The sequence below is a fragment of the Cnephaeus nilssonii genome (assembly GCF_951640355.1).
Source record: "Cnephaeus nilssonii genome assembly, chromosome: 16".
Lineage (NCBI taxonomy): Eukaryota > Metazoa > Chordata > Mammalia > Chiroptera > Vespertilionidae > Cnephaeus > Cnephaeus nilssonii.
Genome location: NC_137087.1, coordinates 45,618,262 through 45,631,847, shown reverse-complemented (window position 1 = coordinate 45,631,847; position 13,586 = coordinate 45,618,262). Strand labels below are relative to the sequence as shown.

The 13,586-nt window shown below is 53.5% G+C and overlaps 1 protein-coding gene across 3 annotated transcripts in view; it reads right to left on the bottom strand.

Moving 5' to 3' along the window:
• Positions 1–915: 915 nt before the first annotated feature.
• The window catches only part of SUFU (SUFU negative regulator of hedgehog signaling), a 98,871-nt gene continuing 86,200 nt past the window's right edge, over positions 916–13,586 (bottom strand). For 2 of the 3 annotated variants that reach the window (XM_079794274.1, XM_079794275.1), the window contains exons 11-12: positions 4,723–4,791; positions 916–2,281 (exon numbers count right to left, since the gene is read on the bottom strand). In XM_079794274.1, the coding sequence (XP_079650400.1) occupies positions 2,192–2,281; positions 4,723–4,791 (159 nt within the window). In that variant the 3' untranslated portion in view covers positions 916–2,191. Of the gene's footprint in view, positions 2,282–4,722; positions 4,792–8,685; positions 11,767–13,586 lie in introns of those variants that run through there. The other variant, XM_079794276.1, reaches the window with a different exon arrangement.

Here is a 13,586-nt window from a genome sequence, read left to right as displayed (position 1 = left end):
GCACCCACCACGTTTCAGGTGCTGTGCTAAGCACAGTACGTGGTCAGCCTTGCTTGTCCCCTCACCAGCCAGCTTAAAGGAGAACCCCCGGGAAGGCATTGCCACACGAGGGAAAGGAGGGCTGGTCAGAGACAGTGGGTGCCCTGCCACTGCCCTGTAGGAAAAGGAAATGGAGGCCTGGCCCCAGCATGACCTTGGAGGTTCCCAACATGGGGCAGGCAGGGGCCACAGGCTTCATGGGCTCATCGTCTCAGAGCTCACCTACTGCCTCCCATACTGATGACAAAGCTTATAAAATAGCCCCCTCCCCGTCACCAAACCAGGCAGGTGGAGGCAGGGTTCCAGAAAGAGAACTGGTGGGGAGCAGGTCAGGTGGCAAGGAAAGGAGGAAAGGCGATGGCACCTCTTTGGCCACGAGGCATCAGAAGACAAGAGCTTCAAAGGCAGAGATGCTGTGGCAGACGGAGGCCAGGACACGTCCTTTTGAAAAGTTCTGAGAAGGCACAGCTGCTGCCAACGTCCGGTCCAGAGGGTTGCACCTTGGCTGCTGGGAGCCTGGAGTCCATCTCTCCCAATACTCCAGAGGCTGATCTGCCTTGAAGCTCTGAGTTTGATGGGATTAACCAGGTAGCCCTAAGGGTGTGTGCAGAGAAGGGGCCAGGCCCCTTGGAAGTCCAACTGTTGCTCCCTGGAGAGACGGTCACTGCCTTCATGGCCCCCAGAGGCAGCTCTTTGTCGGGATCTCCCATCAGAGGGGTCCTGGACCCGTGGGCCTCCTGGTGTGTATGGTGGTGTTGGCGGGGCAGAGCATAGTCCTGTGTGATCCCTGACAGACAAAATGGCTTTGCTTTGGACAGGCCTGAAGGGTGATCTTGAAATAGCAGTCCCTGGAGTTGGGGGTAAAAGGGCATGAACGGGGCTTGTTGATTCCAGGACAGAAGAGGGAGATCATCCAAGAGGGACCCCAAAACCACAGGCCAGAAATAGGGTGACTTCTGGGAGGAAGACCATGAGAACTGCAGTATTGGGGCAAGGGACCAAGGCTCAGAGAGGCCCAGAGGCAGGACAGGAACGGGGAATGAAAGATGAGAAATGAATGGATGCAGGGAGGATAGAAGAGCGGTAGAATGCAGTGTTTGCAAAATCAAAGTGAAAGATGTTGAGAGGGTACTTCTCCCATTTTTAATAAGCCAGAGTCCTGCAGCCTGGAGGCTGGAGGCCCAGGGGATGAGGAAATGGGACAGGAGTGGTCAAAGAGCTGGAGACCCAGGCCCTGAGTGGCAGGTGGGGATGATCTGTGAGGTGCTGGGCCTCACCCTCTCCCAGGCAAGCCTGGAAGATGAGGCTGAGGCTACCAAGTATCTGAGATCCTGATGGTCCTCTAACTTTGTGGGGTCCAGTCCACTGGGAAGCAGCAGCACCCCTTCTTGGCCCAGCTAAACTGGGCTCAAGGCTTCATGGGGGAGTCTCAGCTCTCCCCTGCCACAGGCTCCACCAGGCCCACCTGGGGAGAAAAGCCTCTCTTTGAAGCTGGCTGCTCTGGGCCCTGGTCAGGCAGGTGAACACCACACCTTCTCTGGTGGCGGCTCAGGGGGAGATAGCCCCAGGCCCTTGTCTGAGAGAATCAAAAGTTCATCTGGCAATAAAGTTCTGTTTAAAAGACATTATATACACAGCTTCTGGACATCTTTGAAGAGCAATAAAATACCATCAGTTTCTACAAAATAAAATAGAGGAAGAAAACCAAACACCATCAGAGGAATTGTTCGGTGGCAAGAGGAGCTTGACTACCAAAGGCTCCCAGACTGAGCTGGGCAGTGAACCCTGAGGGCCACTCCACCTCCTTCCTGCTGGGTGCTCGGCTGGGTGCTCGAGAGGAGGCCTGAGACCGAGGGGCACATTAAAGGTCCAGAGTCGCTTCTCAAACCAGAACTTGAGGCGGCAGCAGGAAAGGAAGGTTTGCATTTGCCCACTCAGTACCCAGTGGGATCAGGGCCTGGTCATGTGGGCTTGGCACCGCAGGTGAGGCGGAGGTCAGCTGCCCATGCCTAGCATCCCGCCGGGCTGTAGGTGCTCGGTCATCCTCACACTTGTCCTTTATTGGTGGGACTCTCTCTTACACCGTTGTTACACCGGAAGTCACCGGGGAGCAGCTGGGCTCTCCTCAGGCCCCTGCAGGGCCCAGCCCAGGCTAGTGCAGTGGACTATCGAATACCACATCAGGCAGGATGGAGACTTTCAGCTTCTTTTCAGGCCAGCTGTACTCTTTGGGGAGTTTGAACTGTGGAGGGAGCAAGCAGAGAGCCAGAGTGCACACGTTAGCAGAACCCACGGCCTTCTCCCCAGATTGCCTAGAGTGGCTGGGACTCTCACCCAGGCCTGTCCCAGGGTGCCGGGACAAGACAGGCCACTGGTTGCCAGGTTTCAATCTCAAATGCTAGACCCAGGTGGGTGGCTGAAGTCAAGCTGCTGGAGTTCGTGACCCCTTCCTCCCCTATCCTGGCCGGGCCAATAATTAACCCCAGGTTGGAGGAGGCATGTTTTCTAACTCTTTCTTGACTGTGCTGACCTCCCTCCAGATCACTTCCTTGGTTCTGCCTCTGGCCACAAGCATGTAAGGAATCTATTCCCTGAGGCCCTGGGGCTGGAGAATGGGGGGCAGGGGGAGGGTACAGATGCTACAGGGAAATGGCTTGAGGTCTAAAACTGCAAACCTGTCCCTGCCATGGCTTCTCTTTTGAAGCTGGTGCAGAAGGACACTGAAACCTGCCCTCTGTAGCTTTTGCCAAAGGGACCAAGGGAAGGAGCCCCGACTTGGCCTCAGAGGGAGCAGAGGTGCAGAATGGCTGGAGGTGGTTTCTTGGGTCTGGTCATCCTCCAGAAGAGCAAACCCGCCACCCTGCGCCCCCTGGCTCATCCTCATCTGCTTCCCAAGGTTACCAGGCTGAGAGTGGTCCCAGTGGTGGCCAAGGAGAGTCCAAGGTCTTCCTGCCCCACCGCAGGAATCACTGATTTGCTTAGAGTTTTGTTTCTAGAGCTTCTGGTGGTGGTAGAGGAAAGACACATCTTATGCCCTCTATATTCTAGGCCCCTGAATGTGATCTGGCACACAGCTAGTGCTCAATAGATGGGCACTGACTGGGAAACAGGGCCCACCTTTCATGACGCTCACAGTCCTGGGCTAGGCGAGAGGTCAGGCCAGGCTGGACAGGAGTAAGAGCAGGCCCTCAGCCTGTCTAGCGCTGGGGCTGGAAGTAAACCCTGATATTTCCTGGCTTGCTCCCTGTACCTCCCTCTGATGGGGGACTGTCCAAGCCAGGACTAAATGGAGAGTGGGACAAGGGATGGGGACAGCCTCCGGACAGGAAAGAAAGAAAAAAAAAGTCATTTTTAGTGACCTACTTTCCTAAGCTTCCCCTGGCTCCTGTCCCTCCTGCCTGGACTGCCCCCCTCCCACCCCCTCAACATCCAAGCTCAGAGCAGCAGCTGGCACAGCGCCATCCAGTGCTACATGGCCTCTCCGGAAGCGCTTCTGGGCAGCTGGCTCTGGTCTGTCTGAATGGGAGCTGGGCCTCAGGGACCAGTGGCTTGTGGGGGCTGATTGGCTGGCACAGACTGGGTGCTTGGTGACTTTTGCATGTATAAATGAGTTAATTTATCAAGCTGTATCCCACAGGAGAGAGAAGACACTGTCCTATTAGGGGTGACCTCAGGCTCTCAGAAGTTCCTGTCCACCTGGAGCCCCGGACAGGACAGGCCCGCCCTGTGCACTCTTCCTGCACCCCGTGATGTTGGAGGCCACCTGTCCTATGTAGCCCAGGAGTCCTGGCAGCTGGGAGCTCCTGGCTGAAAGCTAGCTCCTGCCTGGCCTCTCTTCGGCTGGAAAGCTTGGACCCTGGGAAGTGAAGGAGCTCTCCCCCAAACACTTCCCGGCAGAAAAGGCAAGGGAAGGGCCTGTCTCTGCCACAGGCAGGGGAGGGCCCAGAAAACTCTCCAGAGGCCAAGGCCAGCTTGCTAATGTTCTACTAACCTATCGGGCATCAAGGCCAGGAAGGCTCAGATCCCACTGGGGTGCTGCTTAGTAGGAGGCCAGGGGAGGCGAAGGGACTTTCCAGGATGAGGTAAGTCCCTGCAAATGAGGATGCCGGGAACAAGGAAGAAAAACAAAGGGCTTTATGAGCTCCAGTCCTGTACCCCCGAGGAGCAGCCAAGGAAAGCACAAGTGCCCACCTGGCCTGCCAGCTCCTCAGGCTCTGGGCTAGGGCTAGAAGAGGCAGACCAAGAGGGGAGAGCCTCTGCTGGGGAAAGGAGTCAGGAGGGTGGCTCCTGGGTGGCCTGAGGCGAGAGCAGGAGTCCCTTGCTGCCCACCAGAACTCCCCAGTGGAATGTTCTCTGGCAGCAGGCATGAGCTTTCTGTTCAGAACCTGCCAGGAAACAGCAGGGGCTGGGGAGCACTCGCACTAGCCTGAAGGCCCTGGCTGCCCTTCAATGAGGTTCTCAGGAGCAGGCAATCCAGTGTGCTGGGTGTCCTTACGAGGGCTGGGGTGGTGGGAAGACAGAGAGAATGCTGTTTAACATCTCCAGAGTCTCCTTCCAGCCTATCCTGACACCTGAGAGAGAGCGAGGAGGGAGGGATGGAGGGGGAGAGAAAGAGACACACAGACATGCATGCCCGCTCCTGGAGACCTAAGCCCTCTGTCAGAGGGAATCAAATAGGCTTACTTCCTCTGGAGAAGTCAAATCTTCTAAGTCCTCCAACATTTTCTCTACAAACTCTTCCGTCAATAGAATCTGGAAAGAAAGCACAAGACTTTTATGTTTTCAATAGATGGTCTTTTTGCCAAATGTCAAGCTATGGACCTTCTCCTGGCCATGGAGAAGATACGAGCCCCCGCGGTGATCTGTTCTAGGGACAGAGGGAAGTGCTTGAGGCCTATCCTGACTGTCACCCGCCCCCCCTGCCCCCCCCGCCACACACACACACACACACACACACACACACACACACACACACACGCCCCTACCTGCAGTATCAGAGGAACTAGGGTAAAGAAGGAAGGGCGTCCGAGGACAATGGGGAAGCAGGGTGGGGCCCTCTGGAGGGGCAGTGCTGGTCCCAGGAGGATATGGAAATGGGTGGGAAAATGCCAGTTTGGCAGGTGGGCCTCCTGCAGGTTTCAGTGCAGTAGAGGGGGAACAAAAGCCGAGGGGCAGAGAAGAGCGATTGCCAACATCCTTGCCCAACCAGGTCACATGTTCCCCTGGCCCTCACTTGGTAGGACAAAAGGAATCTGTTTGGATTTGGAATACAAGCCAGTCTGGAATCTGGAAATGCCCCGGAAGGTACATCCAAGAATGTGCTGGAGAATGTGGAGACTGTGCACTAATCTCTTGTTTTACAAATGGGTAAAGGGACTCTCAACTCCCACTTCCATCTGTGGTATCCACATTCTCTCAGGCCGGAAGCTCCCAAACCCCCGTCCTGCGGCCCATTCAGCCCGAGATCTTCAAAACCTCCTTTGAGAACCCTCTTTTCCAGTTCGCCTCCCAGCTGCCCCACTTTGCTGCTCCAGTCGGCCGCCTTGTCACGTTATACGTTGATGTCTAAGACAGCCTGGCCCCACTATCCAGCTGGCACAACCACCACCCTCAGCCTCTAAAGAAGTTTCACACCCACGGGGATGTCCAAGGACACTCAGGCCTCCCTCAGCCCGACGGGCCATTTTCCCAGCCGGCTCCTCTGCTCAGGCTGGCTCTAGAGCCAGGCCAGGCTCACCCCAGGCCTGCACCACACCAGGACCAGGCTGAGGATGTCTTTCCTCTTGCCAAGCTCCTCCCTGTGCTGGTCCGTGGGGCCTCCTGCACCAGACACTTCTGCACCACCAGGTAGTGGCTCTCCCTGCTGCTACTTTGCCTCCTCCGGCAGACTCTGAATGACGTGGTGTGGCCAGAGGAAGGAAAACAATGGGCAAAGACCAAGGTGAAGGGCTCCTCTGAGGGAAACCCTCTATGAGAAGGAGGGGGATCAAGAAGTTGAGAAAATACCCATCAGGTTTCCCCTGGGAATTGTACACTCTGATAAGAGCAGAAATTCCAACATTTAGAATACAGTCAGCTTGGGATATGAAGTGAAATGGCAGAAAAAGCAGCAGGGTCACTAGACCTTACAGGATAGACGACTCCAAAGGGAGGAGGTTAACGGGGTAGAGATAGGAGCAAGGAATGAGCGAAAACTACCCCAAGTGAATACACCAGCTACCACCCCAGGCATCGTGCTAAATGCTCACAGTCTTATCCCCTCCGTCTCCTTACAGATGAGGAACCCGAGGCACAGATAGGTTATGTAATCTGCCCAACACCACACAGCTTGTGAGTGGCTGAGACAAGACCATATCGCAGTCATTCCTGGACTTTGAAGTTAGTTAGTGCCTGAAGTACTGCTTCATTTCAAATCCTGAACTCTTACCCACATGATGTTTATGCTTTTGCTCATTCTTCCACTCATCTGCCCAACAATCTACATGATTCCACAGCATTCCCTGGGTGCCTCTGCTAGGCCCAGCCCTGGGTGGAGCCCCAGGGACATAGGAATGAAGACAGTTCATTCCCCACCTGGACATCCCCCACCCTTGTTGACAGGGAGCCAAAGGATGTCTCCATTTCAGGCCGTATGCCCACAGTCAGGAACAAAACAGCTCTGACCACTGGCCTCCGTCTCCTCACTAAAGTTTGTGTTTGAGGAGCTCAGGCCTCAAGTGAGGACAGAGCCAAGGTTCAGACGGGCAAAGCTGATCCAGGGAAACGCCCCGCCCAGGGCTGAGGTGCCCCTCCCGCCCTGTTCTTCCTCCCGGTTCCGCACGGTGGGACTGGCTGACTTCCTCTCACCGACTACAGTGACCAGTTCCCAATCCCACGGATCCTCCCAGAGGGGTTTTGCTCCTTGCTCCTCCTCCTATTATCCCATGGGTCCGCCTCCCCCCCCCCCCCTACTCCCACCCCACCGCCAAGTCCAGAGTTTCTCTACCAGTTATCACCAGTCTGCCTGAGTAGTACAAAAGTCACATTCATATTTTTGGCATTTCCGGGACTTGTTGCCATCTCTTCAAATGCTAGTACAAACATAAGCATACCTAAAACCCAGTTATATTACAATGGCTCCAGTCTGGGGCAGGCTGGGCTGATTTCTAACCCACAAATAACTTAGAGGGAGAGACTTTTCTGCCAGAGAGGTAATGAGTTCTGGGGGTGAGATGAGGTGGGGGAAGGCTCACAGGGACTGTGCCCACCCAGTGCGACTCCAAAGAGCTGTTTTACAACAATGGAAAAGATAACCCCACCAACGCCGAGTTCAGTCCTAAGCCAGTTCCTCTGACAAAGGCCTGGAATTGGTGGTGGAGAGGGTGGGTTATGGTGGCTTTTAGTAGAACAACCACCAAGGGTGTAGGGTACCATCTGTCTGTGGACTCATTCTGTACTCAGCTGGGAGAGGGGATGGCAGGACCAAAAAAGGGGACCAACCCTAATTGCTGGTTAATTTTCACTTTTGATGATTTGCTGGTTCCTGCTGGAAACTTCAAATTATTTTAAAGGAACTAAACGGGGTAAAATTATACATGAGATCTGCATGATATTAAGGGTGACATTCCCTGCAAAGGAACACGACAGACTGTCATAGCTCCAGGCACCTAATTTAATTTCCTTTGGGAGTTAAACCTTAGACGCTTGAATTCAACAAAGACCCCGTTCTTTGTATATTTCAGACCTGGAGCTGAGAATGTTAACAGATCTTATCAACAGGACACTGGAGATAGACAGCTATGATGGAGCACTCTCACTAGTAACAGACTCCCCGTTGTGATACAACTGTGGGAAAAGCCTGTGCAATTCTGGGGCTTGGGGTTCTTGAAGCTCATTGGGTCCCTATGGAGTTGCCTGGCTCTGCCACAAATAATAACGGGAACGATGATGACAATGACAGTACCACCAATAGCAGGAGCAATGCCTCCTCCGTGTGCCAGGCACTGGGCTTAGTGCTTGACCTGTACTGTTTCACCGAATTTTTATGGCAGTCCTGCAAGGGAGGAAACTATCATTTCCATTGTGTAGACAAGCAGGTCAAGAGTCTCCTGGACTTTAAAGGAACAGTGACCTGCCCTGGATGGTGCTGCCTAGTGGTTACAGTGTCCGCCAGCATATCAAAGGGCTGCAGGTTCAATACCCAGTCAAGGGGATGTACTTGGGTTGCAGATTTGATTCCGGCCTGATCGGGACACATGCAGGAGGCAACCAATCGATGTGTCTCTCTCACATCGATATTTCTCCTTCTCTCTCTCTCTCTTCTTCCCTCTACTCTCTCTCTAAAAAAAAAAAAAAAAAATCAAAAAAAAAAAATCCATGGGTGAGGATTAACATAAAAGAGTGATCTGCCGAAACTGGTTTGGCTCAGTGGATAGAGCGTCGGCTTGCGGACTCAAGGGTCCCGGGTTCGATTCTAGTCAAGGGCATGTACCTTGGTTGCGGGCACATCCCCAGTAGGGGGTGTGCAAGAGGCAGCTGATCGATGTTTCTCTCTCATTGATGTTTCTAACTCTCTGTCCCTCTCTCTTCCTCTCTGTAAAAAAAAATCAATAAAATATATTAAAAACAAACAAACAAACAAACAAAACAAAAAGAGTGATCTGGTGATCTGGCCCTAGCCGGGTAGATCAGTTGGTTAGAGCATCGTCCTGATACACCAAGGTGTGGGTTTGGTCCCAGATCAGGGCACATATAAGAAGCAAGCAATGAAGGCATAAATAAATGGAATAACAAATTGATGTTTCTCTCTCTCTCTCACTTCCCCTCTCTCTCTCAAATCAATTTAAAAAAAAAAAGGGAATAGTAATCTGACCTCATGGTAGTAGAGGCTCTTTTTCTATCTGGGGAAGGCAGCCCGATTCTAGAAACCTTATGTAATCAGTGCCAACACTGCTCTCTCCTCTGATTGGAGAGATGAAGATGACTTTGGCTTTGACCAATGACCTGGAAAATCAACAATCCCAACCCCAACTAGCCACATAACTCCTGGCTAGTTGCTCAGCTCAAAAGGACTGGTACCCTGAGGGTCATAGACATACCTGCTCAAAAACCAGGTTGGACATGTCCAGCTGGGGTGGCTCGGTGGTTGAGTGTCGACCTATGAACCAAGAGGTCACTGATTCGATTTCTGGTCAGGGCACATGCCTGGGTTGAGGGCTTGACCCCTGGTGGGGGGCCTGCAGGAGGCAACCAATCCATGTTTCTATCTCTCTATACCTCTCACTCTCTGTAAAAATCAATAAAAACATTTAAAAAAACCAATAGCCTAGGTTGGCTAACTGGAAAGGCAGGCAAACCCACGCCCAAAGATGGTTTCCAAGTGCGACAGCAGGGAAAATTTCCAGGCTAGCTAGAGAATGGCAACAGTTACTCTGGTCCAGAAAACAGCAGTATAAATAATAATAACAACGATGATGATGATGAAAATTTTAATAGCACTCATTGATGTCTGCACTCACGAAATGCTGGGCATAAAATGTTTGTATTTGTGCACAAACAGCCCTCGGAGGGAAGACACTCTACTGAGAGGGGAAAGCCCCCAACCAACCTCCCTTGGGAAGTTTTTGAAAATATGAAGACTAGGCCCCATTCAGACCTCCAGAACCAGAATATCCTGGGCAAGGCCAAGGCATGTGCATTTTAAAAAAAATATTTTATTGATTTTTTTACAGAGAGGAAGGGAGAGGAATAGAAAGCCAGAAACATCGATGAGAGAGAAACATCGACCAGCTGCCCCCGCACACCCCCCACTGGGGACGCGCCCGCAACCAATGTACATGCCCCTGACCGGAACCGGAACCGAACCCGGGACCCCCCAGTCCACAGACCGACGCTCTATCCACTGAGCCAAACTGGTTTCGGCAAGGCATGTGCATTTTAAAAGGCGCTCCAGGAAATCATGGCGGCGGGGGGTGGGGGGGAGGGAAACACTAGGGTTCACAGGGGAACGGAGTTTGGGCACAGGCTTAACCAGCAGGGGTGAGTTGGTGGCTGCAGCTCCTTGCCCCCATCACACCCCACCTTTGATCAGGGAGGGGGCTTGGAATCTAGGCCAGTAACTTAGTCTAAGTTACTCACACAGGTACCTTGGGGCAGCCTGGCTGGTGGTGACGAGGGAGGTTGTCAACAGCTGCCCAATTTCCCAGGTCCCAGCAAGTTCCAAAAGGAACTCAAAAAGTGACTGTTTGTCAGTGCCTGCCCTGGGCAGGTCTGGCTATGCTACAGGCAGAAGCCCAGATGCTGCAGATCTGATTCAAATGTCTGTGGTCAATGATATTTCTGAGTCTGCAAATAGTGCTGACAATGCCCACTCCTTCCCCTTGGTATGACAATCCACACTTTGTCCAGGGCCTTGTTTGCATTTCGTGTTGACACATTGTTCTTGCTTTCCAACAAGTTTGGATTTCTCTTTCTCTCTCTTCCTTCTCTGAGGGAAGGAAACGTGTTGTTTACAGGCCAGGGCCAGCCAAGGAGCTGCCCCGGCACCCTGATGGAGTGGAGGGGGCAGGGATGAGGAAGCGGTCCAGGCTGTGTCCCCCTCACTCCAACGTACAGACACAAGCCAGAAAACAGCCTAGAGACGCCGGCTCAGGGGCAGCGTGTGTGGCAGGTAGGCCTCACCCATTTCCCTTTCTCAGTGGGTGGCAAGAAGCTGGCTCTGGTGGAGAGGAGGCGGCTCTGACTCCTGCTCTGGCTGTTGGTTGGCTGGCGAGGGCACCGTGGGCCATCACATCACCTCCTGAGAGGGAGGGTGGTATACTTCCCCTGCACAGTGCGGGATCTAAACCCTAATGGGTGTACCCCTGGACAATGAGGTCACCATGACAGCCCGAGCAAAGGCTTCCAGGGAGAACAGGTTGTGGCCAGGTTCACCAGTGGAAGGAGAAACCGTAGAGGCACTGAAGAGGAGCTGCCCGGGGCCTGGGCCAGGGATTACCAAGTGTCTTTCACTCACATCCAGTGGGTGGGTAGGGAGGGGAGAGGGCAGGGGCTTTTCCTGAGGACAGTGATGAGTCAGAGGAGGAGAGCCCAGCAGTGAGTCCCTAAACTTGGCCTGCAGGGTGGAGCCACTCAGAACAGCTGCAGTGTTTCTTCTCCCAAGCCTGGGACCTCCCATCAGGGCTGGGAGGGAATGGCCGGGAATGGGAGCACCACCTGGGTGAGCTGTCAGACACCACACAGCTGAGAAAGCACTGCAGGGCTTAAAAAAATATTCTCATATTTGGTGATGTGACCCCTACATAACCTCTGGGGCCGACTTCCTCCCCTTCAGATCATCCTGGCTGGGGACGGATGAATGACTTAGCTCTGGGCCGGGCTCCCGCTCACAGCACTAACAGCATGGCGATGACAGACTCAAGGGAGAGGGCTTGTTCAAGCCACCGAGACCAAGAATTCTGGGGGAAGGCGGGCAGGAGAGGATGCTGGCAGGCCTCCCCCAGAGTCTGAAGACCTGCCTGCAAAGCTCCAGAGTTAGCTGATGGGCTTTACCATCTCGATGAGGGTGAAAACAGCAGATGGTAGGGCAGAGGGAGTCAAGGTGTCCACCTGTGGAAATTGAGAAGCCTAGGAATTGGAGCAGGATCCTGCCTCTCCAGCTCCTCCAGGAAGCAGGGCGTCCCCTGTGCTCACCCCGGGGTTGCCGATGACCCTGCCTTTCTGTGTTGCTGGGGCCTGACGTTCCTGGGGCTGGAGAGAAAGGGAGAAAAGCAGCATGGAGAACAGGTGCAGGCCCAGATTCCCTCACTTTCTGCCTTTTTCTCTCAGCCTCTCCTTTGTCACTCTCCTCCCATGTGGGGTGTCTTTGCCATGCCTTTCCCCCAAGAGATAACAGGCCTGGGCTGGTAGCCAGAACAAGGTGCCAAGGCTGGAAATGAAGGCTTCCAAGACTGCTGAAGGCTGATGCAAGAAGTCATCCAGCCCCTCCCAATTCAGCTGGGACCAACAGGAAGGTTCACGTAGCAGCCAAGAAAACAAAAGTCTGGGTCTCTTGCCCTTACTGGTGACAAGCCTAATCCCAGGCCTCGAGGAGGTCCTGCAGACTCCCAGGGAGACAGCCAGCCTCAGAAGGAGACCTTCAGGCCCACAAGTAATTACAGGCCCAGGTTCCCACAAGCTAGGGAGCTGCCTATGACCACTGTGGCAAGACCCTAACGGAAGCAGGCTGGCAGTGAGATGCAGAAAATGCTGACTGCTTGGATGGGGAGGAGGGCTGCTGTGGGTGTCGGTTCTATGGCTGAGGACCGGCTGGGGGCAGGGCAGAAGGTTTCCCAGGACTTTTTGGAAAGGGCCTGAGAAACCCCTTGGTAAGTGAGGGTGTGTGCTTGGAGAGTGAGGCCCTAGCCAGCTTTCCTGGGAGCTCCCCTGTGAGTTGGCCCCTGTGGTGGACCACACTAATGAGCCCATAACACAGGCCTTTGATTAAGCAGCTCCCAGCACAGCAACTTTATTGAAACATGCTGAAGCCAGCGGCTGGTTCCCACTGCTCTCGGTTCCCCAGGCAACAGTGAATGGGAGGGGACCATGTGCATGGGAGTAGCACAGCCCTAGTACTCAAGCTCACTGAGGGGCTGCAGGCGAGGCGAGGCGAGGGGGAGCGGAGGTGGACTGAAATGCCGGAGCTGGGGATAGGAGGCTTGGGAACTAGGGTTGGGTCCAGAACTTTAGGGGAACAGATGCGCAACATGGCATCTGCTCAGTCCTAGGGAGTTCAAGGTCCCCAGGCTTGTAAGAATTGGAGATGCTGACCACCCCCCTCCTCAGGGCAAGAAGATGTTCCTGGGGAAGGTGGGACTCCGACAACAGGTTCAGAATTGAGGATGTAAACTGTAACGGGGTGGGAGGATTTCTTTTTGAGTTCTGGGAGGCCCCAGTCTCTCCTTTCCCAAGAAACTGCTTGAACCTCCAATATACGCTAATGTTATCTGAGGACATTGCTGCTGAGACCTGTCAGCACTCGGTCATCTACTGGGAATGATGCCCTGTGAACTCTCAGGTGTTGGGGTCTCCTGCATGGTCCCCACCTTCTCCCTCTTTACTGGCTCTGCCCAGGCAAGAGGCCTGCTCCTACCCGCTGTCCACAGAGGCAGCCTGGGGGCCTGGGACACCGCTGGGAGTGGGGTGTGGAGGCCCTTTCCACTTGTACTAAGCTAATTTCAAATGTTACACTTCAGAGCTTTTGCTACAGTAACTATCAACACCACATGGACAGAAATCTAATGTTACCAAGAGGGACTTTTAAAATGTATTTATAACTTTATGGTTCAAAGTAATTTTGTTATGAAACAATGTAATAACAACAGTGGAAAAAGGCAGGATAATTTATGGAGCACAATATCCCTAAAGCACCAGCCCATTTCTACCGTGGCTGAGTCTGGGGAGTGTGGTTGGTGTCCCTTGTTTGCTGTTTGTTTTAATTAAGGGTTAGTATTTTCGGGGGAGGGGGAAAGAGTGCTGGCTTAAAGGAGGAGAAATTCAGCTGCAAGACAACACACACATGCAGACAAAAA